The 16,079-nt window shown below is 40.1% G+C and overlaps 1 protein-coding gene across 2 annotated transcripts in view; it reads left to right on the top strand.

Annotated features, from left to right (window-relative positions):
* The window catches only part of LRIG2 (leucine rich repeats and immunoglobulin like domains 2), a 68,232-nt gene extending 52,464 nt beyond the window's left edge, over nt 1–15,768 (top strand). Inside the window, exons 13-18 of one of the 2 annotated variants that reach the window (XM_032361332.1) lie at nt 1,950–2,270; nt 3,282–3,563; nt 5,367–5,816; nt 6,642–6,791; nt 8,414–8,704; nt 10,659–15,768. In XM_032361332.1, coding sequence (XP_032217223.1) covers nt 1,950–2,270; nt 3,282–3,563; nt 5,367–5,816; nt 6,642–6,791; nt 8,414–8,704; nt 10,659–10,882 — 1,718 coding nt within the window. In that variant the 3' untranslated portion in view covers nt 10,883–15,768. Of the gene's footprint in view, nt 1–1,949; nt 2,271–3,281; nt 3,564–5,366; nt 5,817–6,626; nt 6,792–8,413; nt 8,705–10,658 lie in introns of both variants that reach the window. The other variant, XM_032361331.1, reaches the window with a different exon arrangement.
* The last annotated feature ends 311 nt before the right edge of the window (nt 15,769–16,079 follow it).

The following is a 16,079-nucleotide window of genomic DNA, read 5'->3' as shown; positions in this document are numbered from 1 at the left end:
TAAATATCCAGTAGTAAGATTCCTGAATCAAAAATGATTTTTTTTAAAGTAGATCTTAAAAAGTACTACCAGCTGTTTTCCAGAAAGATAGCACTTGTTTATGTTGTCACCAGTAATGTGTGAATGTAGTTTCTATTTTTGATGCAGTTTCTTAAGACTAAAGTGGTGGCAGGGTTTTAGAATTTTTTGGGGGGTAGAAGGACAACCATGTAAAAGTTGTCTTGATTCCAGGGGCGCCTGGGTGGTTCAGTGGGTTAAAGCCTCTGCCTTCAGCTCTAGTCATGATCTCAGGGTCCTGGGATCAAGCCCCGCATCAGGCTCTCTGCTTGGCAGAGAGCCTGCTTCCCCCTACTCTCTCTGCCTGCCTCTCTGACTACTTGTGATCTCTGTCAAATAAATAAATAAAATCTTAAAAAAAAAAAGTTGTCATAATTCCAGTACTCATAATTTGAAGTATGTATCTATATCATTCTTTCTCAACTTGGGCATTTATCCTTTACACTTAAATTTCCTTTATTTTATTTTATTATTATTTTTTAAGATTTTATTTATTTATTTGACAGACAGGGATCACAAGTAAGCAGAGAGTCAGGCAGAGAGAGAGAGAGAGAGGGAGGAGGAAACAGGCTCCCCGCTGAGCAGAGAGCCTGATGCAGGGCTTGATCCCAGGACCCTGAGATCATGACCCGAGCTGAAGGCAGAGGCTTTAACCCACTGAGCCACCCAGGCGCCTCTTAAATTTCCTTTTAAGTAGAATAACTGATTACTAGCTTTAGGCACTAGAACTTTTACATCAGCGTAGTTGTCTTGCATGTCACTAGTATCTGATTATTTAGATACCCATATATTGCCAGATCTATTTTTATAATCTACTTAAAAGATACTTAGAACACTTGGAAGCTCAGGCCCACAAAATACTTACGCTGTTTTTTACATATTAACAATATACTATTACTTATGAATCTGTAGTATATTAGCTATTCCTAAGCCTATTTGGAATTTCTCACTGTTTGAAGGGAGAGTTATGCATATATGATATATGTTCCAATAATGCTTAATTTTTTAAAAAAAGATTTTATTCAGAGAGAGAGTGTGTGTAGGGGAAGGAGCAGAGGGAGAGAGACAGGCAGACTCCGTTATGAGCGTAGCCCTTAATGTGGGGCCTGATCTCAGGACCCCGGGATCATGACCTGAGCTGAAATCAAGAGTCAGACACTTAACCAGCTGAACCACCCACGTGCTCACAAATGTTTTATTAATAGGTACGTATTATAACATGTAATATGTAATCCCCATTTTCATTATTGGCAAGGAAAAGATAATGGGTCTTATCATATATATGTTTATATATGTAGCCTCTACATATTCAGGAGAGCTAACAGGATTAGAACTTGTCTTGAGATTTGAATTTAGGTTTTTCTTTTTTCCTAGTAATTGGTAGTACTTAAGAAATACATTCTAAGTGTAAGTGATCATGAGTGATAGTAGAAAGTATGCTAGGGGCACCTGGGTGGCTCAGTGGGTTAAAGCCTCTGCCTTCGGCTCAGGTCATGATCTTGGGGTCCTGTGATTGACCCCGCATCGGGCTCTCTGCTCAGCAGGGAGCCTGATTGCCCCTCCCCTCTGTCTGTCTCTCTGCCTACTTGTGATCTCTGTCTGTCAAATAAATAAATAAAATCTTTTTTTTTTAAAAAAGAAAGTATGCTAAACCCTGAAGTTTGAAAACCTGAGTTCCCTATCCACCCTTTGTCTCTGAACAAGTTGTTTGACCCTCTGGGCCTCATTTCCCACATCTTTGAACAGAAAGGAATTGGATTCTAGCCCTGTAGTCGCTTGTCAATCTTAATATGCCATTTTGTAAAGAGAACAAGTAATTTTACGTTATTTGTTTCAAAATGTGTAGAATTAAAATTGAGTGACTTGGCTCCTCCCCCATTTTTTTCTCTTAGATGATTTTCTCAAGCCACAGATAAAAATGCATCCTGAAAATACAGTTGCTCTAAGAGGCATGAATGTGACTCTGACGTGCACCGCAGTGAGCAGCAGCGACTCACCCATGTCTACCGTGTGGCGCAAAGACAGTGAAATCCTGAATGACATCGATGTTGAGAATTTTGTTCGTTATCAGCAGCAAGCTGGAGAAGCTCTAGAATATACGAGTGTCTTACATCTTTTCAATGTGAATTTCACAGATGAAGGAAGATATCAGTGTATCGTTACTAATCACTTTGGATCTAATTATTCTCAAAAAGCCAAACTGACTGTGAATGGTAAGGAGTTCTGGTCCCTGATGGTTAGAAGGATTTTTCATGTTCAATTTTTGAACCACTTGGATAAGAAAATGAGACTAAGCCTGGCATTTGAAGGGGAGATTTTAGTGTTTTGTATTAATTAAGGTTGTGCTAATATGTAGACTGGGTTACCATTTTGTCCAGTTATGTCCCTAATTGGTCCTTCGTTGGAAGCGAGGGGGGAAGTTTCATGGCCCCAGGAGATAGGCTGCTTTTTTTGTTGTTTCTGCTTTTGAAAAAATTCTTTTGAAATTCTCTGTTCTTTCTAGAACCATAATTCTGTTCTGAAAACTGAAATGTATTCCTGCCACTGTTCGCAGGGCTTTATAATAACGAAGTATTTAGGACATTTCTGGGTGCAGTGATTGTTATCATTGTCTAAATGTAGTCATACAGAATCATTTTTTAAATTAATGCTCTTCTTCACTGTGGCTGTAAAAAAAGAACTTCTCCAAAACAGTTTGATTAATCGTCACCTATCGGATTGAATCACTAAAACAGTTTAGGTTTTGTGCAACCAAAGGACATACTTGTGTCTTACTTCAGTGTTGTTTTATGAAATTTTTGAAGGCATACATTTTTTGTATTCTTTATTTTTTGGTATAAATTTTTTTTAACATGCATTTGCCGTGTCAGCTTTGTAGATGTTAGCTTGGAGAGCACTGTTTAGTCTCTTAAGTAAGGGAGTCATAATAAATGTACGGAGTTCTGAAAGGTTTGTGGCCTTCTGCCTTTCCTGTCCCCATCAGAGAGATCAGGTAGTAGATGTGTCTGCATTCTAGAAGAATTTATTCATCACTGTACTCTAAGTATTCTGAGGTTCAAAGAGAAAAGATGACCTCTGTCAATCTAGAGAGCATGCCTTCTGAAAGAAATAGAATATTACAAGTTGGTACTTTGTGTGTGTGTGTATGTGTGTGTGTGTGTATTCATGTTCCCACCACCACCACCACTCCACCCACTTTGTTTCGGTAATCTTTCTTGAAACAGAGATGCCATCTTTCCTGAAAACTCCAATGGATCTCACTATCCGCACTGGTGCCATGGCCAGATTAGAGTGTGCTGCAGAGGGGCACCCTGCACCTCAGATTTCTTGGCAGAAAGATGGTGGCACCGACTTTCCTGCAGCTCGAGAAAGACGCATGCATGTCATGCCTGAGGATGATGTCTTCTTCATTGCCAACGTGAAAATAGAAGACATGGGAGTTTATAGCTGCATGGCACAAAATATAGCCGGAGGCCTTTCAGCAAATGCCTCTCTCACAGTATTAGGTATGTGTACTGCCCCATGGGTCCTTGGTTTGGATGGAGCCTTTATATTTAAGGGTCTACTCTCGTCTTAATGGCAGAGAAGATCCAACTTTGAGATTTTAATAGTGGTCCTTATATCTTGGTCACTATGTTTTACCAATACATGGCTGGGTCATGTCAGCCTAGGATATTAGTGGATCAGAAAACTGAAATCTGCAAAAGCAGTGAGGGCAGAATTAGAGATCTTCATCACATGAATTTGAAAATTCAAATCCCCTTATCCTGTTACCTTGCCCCCTTGGAGGTTTCTAATTCAAACATGTTTTTTTCTAGTATTCACCAGTGGGTTTGCAGTTGTTTTATACTGCTTCACAGACCACTCAAGACAATTTGTTTCTCCTCTAACTCATTTTTGAAAAAAAAATTAATGCATAAAAATTACCATCTTTTGGTTAGATTTCCTGTTCTCTTCCAGTGTATGCCTCTTGATTCTGTGTTATGGTAAAATAAAATGTCTTTTCCCTAAGTTCCTCTGACAAGCCTATTTTTTTTTTCTTATGAGAATACTTTTCTTCATACTCAACCCAAAGGCAGATTCTGCTTTCTAGTTCTCTGTTTTCCCTTGATGTTAGGTTTTTTATTTTTTATTTATTATTTTTTTAAATGGACTTTATTTATTTATTTGACAGACAGAGATCACAAGTAGGCAGAGAGACAGGCAGAGAGAGAGGAGGAAGCAGGCTCCCTGGTGAGCAGAGAGCCTGATGCGGGACTCTATCTCAGGACCCTGGGATCATGACCTGGGCCTAAGGCAGAGGCTTTAACCTGCTGAGCCACCAGGCGCCCCTTATGTTAGGTTTTTTAAAAGTTTGTTAGTTTGTGTTATTTCCTTGTGTAATCAGAAAAATAAGTATATCGTTTTAAAAATGTAGGATATATAGAAAATTAGAAAAAGGGGAAGTCACTAAAACACTGTTAAAGATTTTGGCATATGCTGGACTTTTTAAAAAACACATTTTCATGAAGTTATGTACCTACTTTTTTCCTCTTAAATACTGTATCATAAGGGTTACTCTGTCATTAAGTCTTCAAAAAATATCATGTATTTGTACTATGGTTTATTTAACAACCTTTCCTGCTAGATTTAAAGATCTTTTCCTTTATTTTTAAAAATTACAACTAATTTCATAATAAACCTGTTCATGTATAAATCTTTTTGACTTCCTTGCTTAGGATAGCTTGCCTAAGGTAGAATTAGTAAGATAAGATTTTTGAGGCTTTTGCTTTTCTGAACACTAACTTCTAATCTTTCCATGAGTATATGAAAGTGCTTACTTTTTTTTTTTTAAGATTTTTTTATTTATTCATTTGATAGAGATCACAATAGGCAGAGAGGCACGCAGAGAGAGAGAGGAAGGGAAGCAGACTCCCCGCTGAGCAGAGAGCTCGAAGTGGGGCTCAATCCCAGGACCCTGGGATCATGACCTGAGCCGAAGGCAGAGGCTTTAACCCATGGAGCCACCCAGATGCCCCAACTTATTATTATTATTATTATTATTATTTTTAAAGATTTATTTATTTATCCTAGGGGGAGGGAGAGGGAGAGAGAGAATCTCAAGCAGACTGCATGCTGAGCATCGATCCCAGGATCTATAGATTATGACCTGAGCTAAAATCAAGAGTTGGCTGCTTATTAACCCACTGAGCCACCCAGGCGCCCCTGAAATTGCCTACTTATTGCATCATTACCTCATTCATCTAATTCAGTGGGACTTAAGAAATAAAATTGTTTTAACATGATTTTTTATACACTCTTTCTGTTAGAGACACCCTCATTTATCAGACCCCTGGAAGATAAGACAGTAACCCGAGGTGAGACTGCAGTATTACAGTGCATAGCTGGAGGGAGTCCTGCCCCTCGTCTCAACTGGACCAAAGATGACGGGCCACTGCTGGTGACAGAACGGCACTTCTTTGCGGCAGCCAACCAGCTTCTCATCATTGTCGATGCTGGCCTGGAAGATGCTGGGAAATACACCTGCATTATGTCTAACACCCTTGGGACAGAACGTGGTCACATTTACCTAAATGTCATTTCATCTCCCAATTGTGACTCTTCCCAGAGTAGCATTGGGCATGAAGATGATGGCTGGACCACAGTTGGCATTGTCATCATTGTTGTGGTCTGCTGTGTTGTGGGCACCTCTTTGATCTGGGTCATTGTTATTTACCACATGAGAAGGAAGAATGAAGACTACAGTATCACAAACACAGGTGAGTGGTACTCAGTTGATACCTACAGCTTGTACTTGAGTCAGGAATGTAGTATACAGTTTATTATAAAATAGAAAAAGCTATGGAGCTTTGATCCTTTATATATGGTAGAAGGAAGAGTTTTTTTGTTAAAATGTCCAACTTCATTGAAATAATGGAATGTCTCCAATGAATTTTTTTTTTTTTTAAGATTTTATGTATTTATTTGACAGATTTCACAAGTAGGCAGAGAGGCAGGCTGGGGTGGGGGGTGGGTGTTTGGGAAGGAGGCTCCCTGCTGAGCAGAGAGCCCAATGCGGGGCTCAATCCCAGGGTCCTGGGATCATGACCTGAGCTGAAGGCAGAGGCTTAACCCACTGAGCCACCCAGGCACCCGTCCGATGAATAATTTTAAGAATTTTTAGATAGTTCCCCCAAACTTTGCTCTTATAAACATGGTACAGGTGCACCTTCTTTCTTTAATGCCTAAGGCTCATTTCCGTCGAAGCTTCTCTGTGGGCAAAGAGTGGAGCCCTTCTGACTGGGATTGGCCTTTCACACCTCTTCCCTGAAATCCTGAAAGAGAAGAGGCTCAGTCAGACAGTGAAAGTATGCCTGTGGACTAGATTTTAGACTTTAGGATTTGCCTCTTTTAGTAATACTTTTTAAATGAATCTTTGAAAAGAATTTTAGCAAGAAAGAGTTTGGGGGGAAGATCCTAAGACCTGTTCCTAGTTAGATAACATTTTCCTGGCCAGTGGGTATATCGAAGTGGAGCACATTTGCACTGTAGTCTTCTGAGTGTTGCCTAATGTAATTTGAAAGTTACAGATGTCTCTTTTACAGAGGAGCTTAATCTGCCTGCAGACATTCCCAGCTACTTGTCTTCCCAAGGAACACTGTCAGAGCCACAGGAAGGCTACAGCAACTCTGAGGCAGGCAGTCATCAGCAGCTTATGCCTCCTGCCAATGGATATTTACACAAAGGCGCTGATGGTACTGACTCTTTGTTGTATATGCTTATAATTTTGGCCTATTTTGTTGAGTTTATTTGTCAGCGTGTAGTTTCCCCATTAACCTGATACAACATTTTAAAGTAAGATACTCAGTGAAAACATTGGACTGCCTGAGAAATAGGATGGATGGAAATCGACTGAAATCGTACCAGAGAAGAAAATCATCTGACAGAAGAAACACATCCCAAAACAAGGAATTGGTGTACCCAGCAAAGTCTCCCAAACCAAAGTATTATTATGAGAAGGAGGTGCTCTCAAAACTTTTTTGAGGGGTCTTGTCTTTTTAAGGCATGAGCATTCTTTAGACCATATCCAGGGGCGGTTTGTGTCTCCTGCTGACAGGTTGATAGTCGCTGAAGTTTAAAGGGCAGTGATGATTCTCAGCATATGTTGGAGAAATCAGAGAGATACAAGATGTTCCCTAATTAACTTGGCTTCTCAGTACTACTTCTCTTCCCCACTCCCCCCTTCCCTCAGGGAGTGACAGAACTCAGGGAGGTGAATTAAGGGATAGAAGAATTGGGTTTGATTCCTAGTTCCTTTTTTCCAGCTCTGGGACCATGAACAAGTTACTGAAATCTGAGCTTTAACTTTCTCATTTAAAGTAAAGAAGCGGTAAAGTAAAGTAAAGCACTTCCCTCAGGATTCTCATAGATCCTTTCAACAAATAGGTGTAGTCCTTCCAGCACTGTACAAATGAAAGGCCTTTTCTGTTCATATGGAGATTTTTTTAGGCTGAGCTAACAGAATTTATCGGTTTCATCGCTAAATTGGATTTTATTTTGGCTTTCCATGGAAAGAGGGGTTACTTCTAGCATTTAAAAGAATCTTTAAATGCCTCTGCTCTTTGAAATTGGTGGGAAATAACACTGCTTTCTGGGCCAAACTAACTTCCAGTTGTAACACTGTTGCTTGATCAGGAAGTTACTTGCTCTTTATTTCTCACTCTCTTTTTTCTCTTTGAACAGTTTTCAAAGCACATAACAGTCTGGGGAGCTCGTTATTAAATGTTACCTCTGCCAGACACACACATGTGTCAGACAGGACTCTTGACCATCAGAGGCTTTCTCTAGGGGTACTTTAAGCCATGAGTGTTGCTTAATTCCTTGACTCATGAAAGTAATGCTGGCTTTATGAAGTGAAGTCCTCCTTAGTCCTTGTTCTCTGTTTTAGTTCGCTTCAGCCAGACCTGTGTCTTACAGCACAGTGTAGCCGCATCTTCGTTCCCTTGAATTGGGCATCACCTTATCCAGGCTGGACAGAAGTGGTTTACCGTAGCGTTTAAGGGCATGGGCCCCGGAGCCAGAGTGCCCAAGTTTTCAGCCGTGTGTTATAGCAGTGTTTTGGAGCAAGTTCCCTCATGTCTCTGTGTTGTAGTTACCCCGTCTGTAAAATGGCGGTAATAATAGTACCCACCTCATAGGGATGCCGTGAGGATTAAATTAGTTAATGCACAGAAGGACCTTGAGACTTTACCTGATTTATCAAGTAAGTGCTCAGTCAGTGCCAGCTGCGGTGAAAATGGGGATGGCTGGTGCAGAAAACTGGTGATTGGCAAAGCTGACTCCTTAACTGAAGGATTCTTTCCTGTGTCGTCATCAGGTGGTCCTGGTACCCGGGTTATTTGCTCAGATTGTTATGACAATGCCAACATCTACTCCAGGACCCGAGAATACTGCCCGTACACGTATATTGCTGAGGAAGATGTTCTAGATCAGACACTGTCCAGCCTCATGGTCCAGATGCCCAAAGAGACATACTTGGCACATCCTCCCCCAGATGCCCCTACCCTGGAGAGCCTGGTGTCATCAGCAGACAAAGAGATGGCTGCCTTTCCCACCAACCATGAGAGGATAAATGAGAAGAAACTTCCGTCCACACAGATGAATAGTGGTAAAGGACACAGTCTTTTTTGATTTCTTTGTTTTTACTCTCACCTACTTGATTTTCCCGTCATATAAGTAGCATTCTGATTTGACAGGAAGCAAACAAATTGGAATAATAGAGTAATTAGCTACAGCTAGCTGGTATAAACTAGGGCCAGAGATTTTCAGAGATTAGAATTAGAGACATCTGCATCAGTAGGATGGAAACAGCTTCTGTGGGAGTATCAAGATCACACTTCTAAAAATTCAGAAGCCATATAGAAAAAGCTTTAAAAAAGTTTCATATAGGTTTAATTTTTTTTCCATCTTTATTTAAATAATGGTGATTGGAAATGCCGAGGATATAATTTGGTGGAGATTTTTCCTGAGAAGATTTAAAAATGATTTGGTTGCTGTTCTAGAGGGTAAATACTGAATGACAGTATCACTTAGCCAGTGTTTGATTTCGTCTGTGAGGCTTTATGATCAGGTCCCAAAGTAGGGAAGCAGTTGTGGGATGACCCAGGAGAAGAAACACAAGTCACATTGTGCAGAGAAGGCATTTGGTAACAACTTGGTCGGTAAAACGGAACTCTTTCTAGACCATGAGGGGCTCTGCTGAGCATGTCCTTCTGGCCGTCCAGGTTTTTCATCAGCTGTCACTCTCTTGTCAGCCTAAAATGGAAGAGCACAGAAAATTGGGTGGGGCTGAGGCCTGCAGGTGCTTCCAGGGGTGCTTCTGGTAGGAGGGAATGATCTGACTTGGGACTTTTTAGATGTGTTCTGTTGTTCTTAATTCAGAGACCAACTCCAAAGATTTCCAAAGACGGTACAAGTCAGAGAAAAGTGTACTGTCACTCACTGAAGCTAGTCTCTTGGCTTTAAAGTTCATTGTCCGTGAAAGAAGGGCACCAACACTAATTCCGTGTTCCCATGTCCTAAAAGAGTTACACACCTAAAAAGGCTTTAAGTAGAACAAAAAATGCAGTGTACCTTTTTCTTCATTTCGGAGAGGTCTCAATTGTTGCCTTGGTGTGTAAGTGAGGAGATCAGCAAATGAGTGCTTTGGTGCATTGCTCATTCCTACCTGGGGTGCTCTCACTCCTTGCTATTCACAGAGTAGTCTCAGCTTCAGCATTACCTAGAGCTTGTTAGAAATGCAGACCAAGGTTCCCACCCCAGACCCAGTGAACCAGAGTCTTTTTTTTTAACAAGATCCCTAGGTTATTTGTATGCACGTCAGAGCTTAAGAAACCCTGCCTTAGCTTACTTTAACACATGGGTTTTGTTTTCATTTCTGAGTGTTTGTTTCCAGAATGTTTGCCTGACTTTTTCCAAAATGTATCCCCATGAAGTTAATAAAGCTTTCAGCAAATATTCTTTGGGGAAAGAGCTCACCACTGCAGTAAGTAAGGTGAATGAGAGATGTATTATCTTTGAGACCAGAGTCTCAAAGTATAATAATTGGATTTAAAATTGCTGCTTTTCATTATTACTTTATTGTTAGGATTACTGGCATGCTAGAAGCTGGAGGGAAATGGTTTATTTTTAAAACAATTTTTTTAACATGTTCATTTGTTATTTAAAGATGTAATGGCTGTGTTAAATCAGTGATTTTTGTATAATGCAACTTTCACTACAGTAGGGATACTATTTTAATCTGTTTCCATGTGTCTAAAGATTGTATTTTTAAATTTTTGCAGCAGCAGAAGCACTAATCGTAGATGAAAGCAGAGGACATATTATATGGTTTCAGTAAATAATTGGTTAAGCTTGTTGAAAAACCATGGTTCTAGTTTCTATTTTGTTTTCTTTTGTTAGCTGTTGCTAAGAAGATGAGAAGTGTACATTTACTCTCAATGTCCTTTTTCAGGAATACTGGGTATCTTTATTTCTGGGAGAATTTGGATAAAAGAAAATGAAGTTTTAAACCATTAATTTTGAATTTCCATTCGCCACTGATTGTTGTCTTTCATTTTCAGAAACGTTGCCGCGGCCTCTGTGGAACATAAGCAAAGAGCTAGGCTTGCCTCATCCTCCCTTTTCCCAGCAGCCAGTCCTTGAGCCACAAGTCCATCAAAATGAGGGTCTGGCAGAGAGTGGCCCAGACTGTTCCGCCTCCCCCACGCCTTGTCACAGGTTGCATGACCATGCTTTTGATTTTAGTAGGACTCGGAACATTCAGGATGGTTGTGAGGGCACATGAAACTCACTCCAGAAGGAGATGTGGGCAAGAGACTCAGGTTACTTCATTTTGTATTTACTACCTCAGAGTTCAGAAGAAACCCCAAAGTCAGCATTTGCTTTACCCCGTCTGCAATTACATCTGACCCCACTGAGGTACGCCAGGCATTTATTTGGGCTTATTCCTGATGAAGAAGGGGAAATGGCTGACAGAAATGGGTACATCTAATAAAACCTGTGCAACACGGGCAGAGGAAAATACAGGACAAACGTGCTTGCTGATGGTTCCACGGGGATGTGCCCAGCTGTGCACTGCCTGTTAGGGAGTCTCATTGCTGCTTAACATGCTGGATTGTCTCAACCTGCAGAATGATTCTGAGAAAACATCACTGTTCTGGTGTGTCTTCCAGGAACAGAAATAACTTTGGAGCCCTCTGGGAAGTGTGTCTGGGATTCTTCAGTGGTTTTAAGCATCTAGTTGAGACCAGGGCTTTGATATTCAAGGTCTTTGATAAGAATTCCAGGCTTGACCAATTGTTACCACATCAAAGGGTTTTGTATTCTTGTGAATCTTTTTTTTTTTTTTGGTCCTTATCACCCAGGGATCTCATTGTAAATATATGTGCATTTATAAATAATTTTTGTATTCATTGACCATATGTGTTGGCTGCATTGTAAATATTTTTGATATGCCAGAAGTATATATAATACCCAGTTAATAATATTGACAACAGCGTCTCAGACCACAGATTTTGTATGACTTGGTTTAGTGAACCTAAAGACTTTGTTTGAAGTTTTAAAAATATGTTTGTTAAGAAGTATATGTATAGAGGCAGGGAACCTAGTGATTGCATACACACAAACACAGTCTTGGTCTAATTAGCTTCTTTACTCAGACCTAAAAGTTATGTCTAATCGTTTGCCATCTGTTTACAAGTGCCAGGTAGTATTACCTTTCTAGCATAAAAAGACTCAAAAGACTAGCAGTCCGTCTTATCATAGTCATGTGCACAGAGACAAAGGAAAATTTCTTTTGGGAATATCTTCTTTCAGCAAAGTATTTAGGTGATGAGGAAACCAAAGATTGCTTCTTTTCTGTTTTTTGGGTTTTTTTTTTTGTTTTTAATATCTCTTCTGCCAATGCACAGTGTATCTTAAGGGAAGAGTGCTTTTGGGAATAAGTTGAATGTGCACAAATTCTTACAAAGCTTTAGAGTGTTTTCCTTGTTTTATACAAGTGATTATTTAAGCCAAAAAGTTCTCTTGAATTTTTGATTGCAAAAAGCTTTATGTGAACAAAGGACTTTATAATGGAATGTAATGAACTAAAGTTGTTTTTTGCTTTGTGCTTTCAGATTTCCTTACCCTAGGCTGTCAGATTCTGTCCTCTCAGTCTAGTGAGTACTAGTTACATGCTGGATAACTTCCATCACTTAAATGAAAATATCTATTTCTAAGTTATTGTGCATTTCAAGGGTTCTAAACTCATATTTTGCCAGAAAGTTGAATTACATGTAGTTGTCAGTCCTAGTTTTTTTCTCCCAAAACCGTCTCTAACGGTTTTGTACCACCAAGCCATTCTCTCTTTCCTTTTTTGAACTGTCAGCTTCTGTTCATTTTTACTTCAAACTTCTTAAATATCACTATTTTCCCATCCTTTCAATTTGTGAGTCCTCTTCTTCCTTACTAGGTTGTACTTTAATCTGTACAGGGCTGATGTAGAATCAGGAGACCTGATTTTATTCCTAGCTGTGCCCCATATTGGCTGTGCAGTCAGGGGCAGGAGTCTGCTTCGCAGCCTGATTTTCTCATTTCTGAAATAAGGGCATTCTCCTAGATGCTCCAGAGCCCTTTCCAGCTGTAACGTTCTGTGAATTTGTGATCCCTCCAAGGACCAGGGAGGATTATGCTACTCTAATACAAAGCTGCTTTCATGAAACATTTGTTAGTGTAACAAGAGTGATGCTGCTTACTCTGACTTGAGCCAGATTCACTTCCTCCTTAGCAGGAGGGACAGTGTAAGATGTATTTGTGAGAAGAGCTCTTCTGCTTTGAAACCGGCTCAGTAAAGGAAGACTGTTGACTCAGTGGAAGCTACTAGATGCCATTTGGGGCAGCGGGTCTGAATGCCAGTGCTGCCGCGCACCAGAGCATGGAATCAGTTGAGAGGTGCGCTGCAGCTGATCTGTAGCTAGTCTGTGACTCCCTGACCTTTCAGATGTCTTCATTCATGCAGGTGATCTGTAACTATCTGATACTCTCACTCAAATTCTGACAGACTTCTCTTGAGTGAAAAGGGATAGTTAGAGCGAGGCTGCAGGTAGGTGAGTATCAGCTCTTATGGGTGACAGGATCGAAAACCAGGGTGCGAACCAGTGTTCTAGAAAACTTAGGATATGGTGGTCCTCTTCCTCTTAGGACTGTCAGAGTCAGGTCTCCTGAATGGCCAGGTTCTCCCTTCCGTTAGCACCAATGGTGAGATGCCTTCCCACATGCTTCTAGCTTGCCAAAGTACCTAAGGAACTAGTCAAGAATTTGTTTAAACGTGAAGTTTAACAAAACTGGTCTTAAAAAAATAATAAATTTAATAAATTCTAATCTTAGGAGAAGGGCTTCCTGGAATTTTTTGTTATTGCGTATGTTTTTGACCAAGCAGTGATTTATCCGTCTGCCGTACACAGGGTTAGAAGCTCATCAGTGTTCCTTCCCTGCAATGTGATGTCTCCCTAATGCCTCTTTTAATCAGGATTGTTGTTAAGCAAGGCAAACTAAAATGCCAGGAGAAATACTCTCTGCTCCTCATCCAGTTGCCACCTTGTATCAGTAGAGATATATAAGTTCTCTTAAGCTGTGCCCCTTTTACATTGATCTTCAAGTCTTACTTGGAAGAAGAAATAGCATCTTCCTTTAAGTCCGCACTGGCACGTGGTCTCTATATAAGCCATTGGCTTTCTGTCATTCAGCAGCTTCTAAATTGCTCTCCCTAGTTGTGCAAGTTACTCTGGGGGATACGAAGTATCAGGAACCCTCTAATGTGCCACTCTGAGAGTTTTATGTGTATTTTTCTGAAAGGTAACTTTCCTATTTAAAAATAGTTGCCTTCACACTGCCCATTGTGGGGTTGTAAAAGCAACATTAAGATATCTAGCAACTTAGACTCTTATCCATTTTCCTAAGAGATGGGAGATACGATAAAAGTCTTTAATACCTTGAAGTGTTGCCATGAATTAGGATTAAATTCACTGTTTTTATTCTTTAGGACAGAGGTCATGTCTGCTCCCATTCTGTGAGGCACAAGGTAACAGGGAGGTACAGTAAACACTTGCTAGTAATTCTGTATAAACTAATTCTCTACAATTAGGTTTGCCCAATAATTGGAATAATCAGTGTTTTGTGGGAAAAGTCACAGTGGAAGCCAGATAATTAATGCTGATATTAACGCCAGATATTAACGCTGTTAATAGCGTTGAAGAAATGTCTGCACTTAGAATGGAATATGGGCAAGATGACTTTCAGGTCTCTTTCAGTTTTACCACTGGAAATTTCCAGAAGCAATCTTAAAACTTTTCCTTTCAAAATCCTTTATATACAGTAAGTATAGAGCACTTAAATTTTTTTCAGTTCAAGAGTTTTGGTTTTTGGTTGACAAAAGGAGACTTTCCTGTTAATGGCTAAAAACATCAAAGTCTGGGCTTATGCTTCTGAAGAAATTTATAACTAGTTAGTAACAGAAATGGCATTACCATACTAAAAACTTTAAGAGCCTATATAATGTATTATGACCCTCCTTTTTACTCTTTAATTTTTATGCCTGTTTCTTCTTATCAGTAGGACTCCAGTTGGAATGGGGTTGGAATTGTGGTGTTCGGCTTTGCACCCAGTAATTTACCCAAGGGTGTTGGAGCCTTTCCAATAATTTTAATATTCACCGGAATACTAGGAGGTAATGGAGCAACAGAGGTAAATTTACTGCCATTTCATACTGTGTGCTCCATTTTTGAGTTTGCTTCTTAATGCCGATTGCAGAGGTAATGTGAAGTAGTTGGGCCTTCCAAGGTTGAGCTGAGATTTTTGGCAACCTGCAAGGAATGTCTCATTCTTCTCTGACGTGTCCTCTTTCCCAGTTCAGTCTGGCAGATCTTTTTCCCTTCTGCTTCTAACTTAGAACTTTTTTGTTTAGAGTGCTGTCTCAACCAACATCAGTTAGCCTTAATTTTTTTTTTCTTTTCCGGACAACTGCCTGGTTTGTTGATGAAAATAACAAGCTCTGAATTAAGAGATATATTACAAGCTGCTCTTTACAAAACAACACCTGCAAGCCCATGAATCATCTGAAGATGTTGTGGGTAATAAGAGGTAGGGACATGTGTGTGTGTCTGTGTGCACATGTGTGCATGTGTTGGTGTGTGTGTATGTGTGTGTGAAGAGTAATATTTGGACCTGCTCCCTTCAGGTTGTGTGTTGAGTGTTTCTTAGTGGTCCCAATAATCTCCACCAATGAGTGGGGTGAGGGTGAAAAAACAACTTGATTTGAGCCTGTTTTTAGATTAGAAAGAGTAAAGTGATCCTTTATCAACTAAACCGTCTTGAAAGAGAAATTGATCATCAGGTGGTCAAGTGCTCTTGGAGTATATCTCTTGGCTACTTAAAGTGGCCTCTTGATCCATAGAGAGACTATTTCTACCCTCTCCTGTTCCCTCTTCTTCCCACAGAGGATGGCAGTCTGAGTAGACCTGATACCAGATATATCGAAAGAGAGTTCTAAGCCAAGTTGTTTTTCAGTGTGGTCCTTTCCTAGTATCTATTTATATTTTCTCACACATGAGAATGTATATTTTATAAGGCATGTGTTTGTCTACTTGTTTGTCTACTGTAATATGTCTCCAATAAAGCTAAAATACATTATGATTTGCTGGTTTTCTGTCGCCTGACATATAGGAGTGAAGTGGTATATTTTTAAGTTTGTGGTCCTTTGAGAGGGTCGCCAAAGAGTTGTACAAGTTATGGCACCTCTCTCGTTCCTGCTGTGTTCGAGTCACATACTGTCTGGAGTCTGCCATCGGAACACCCTACAGCCCTATGTTTCCTGAGGGCCTGCGCCGTGTGCCCTTTGCCTGTCATTGTGTCTGCCGTGATGTTAGATGCCTGGTAGTGTGGATGGAAACAAACACACTTAACAGTTCATTAGAAAATAAGAGTGCTTTCTAAATAGGGAAAGA

The sequence above is a fragment of the Mustela erminea genome, chromosome 10, assembly GCF_009829155.1.
Source record: "Mustela erminea isolate mMusErm1 chromosome 10, mMusErm1.Pri, whole genome shotgun sequence".
Lineage (NCBI taxonomy): Eukaryota > Metazoa > Chordata > Mammalia > Carnivora > Mustelidae > Mustela > Mustela erminea.
This window is presented reverse-complemented; position numbering and strand designations above follow the sequence as displayed.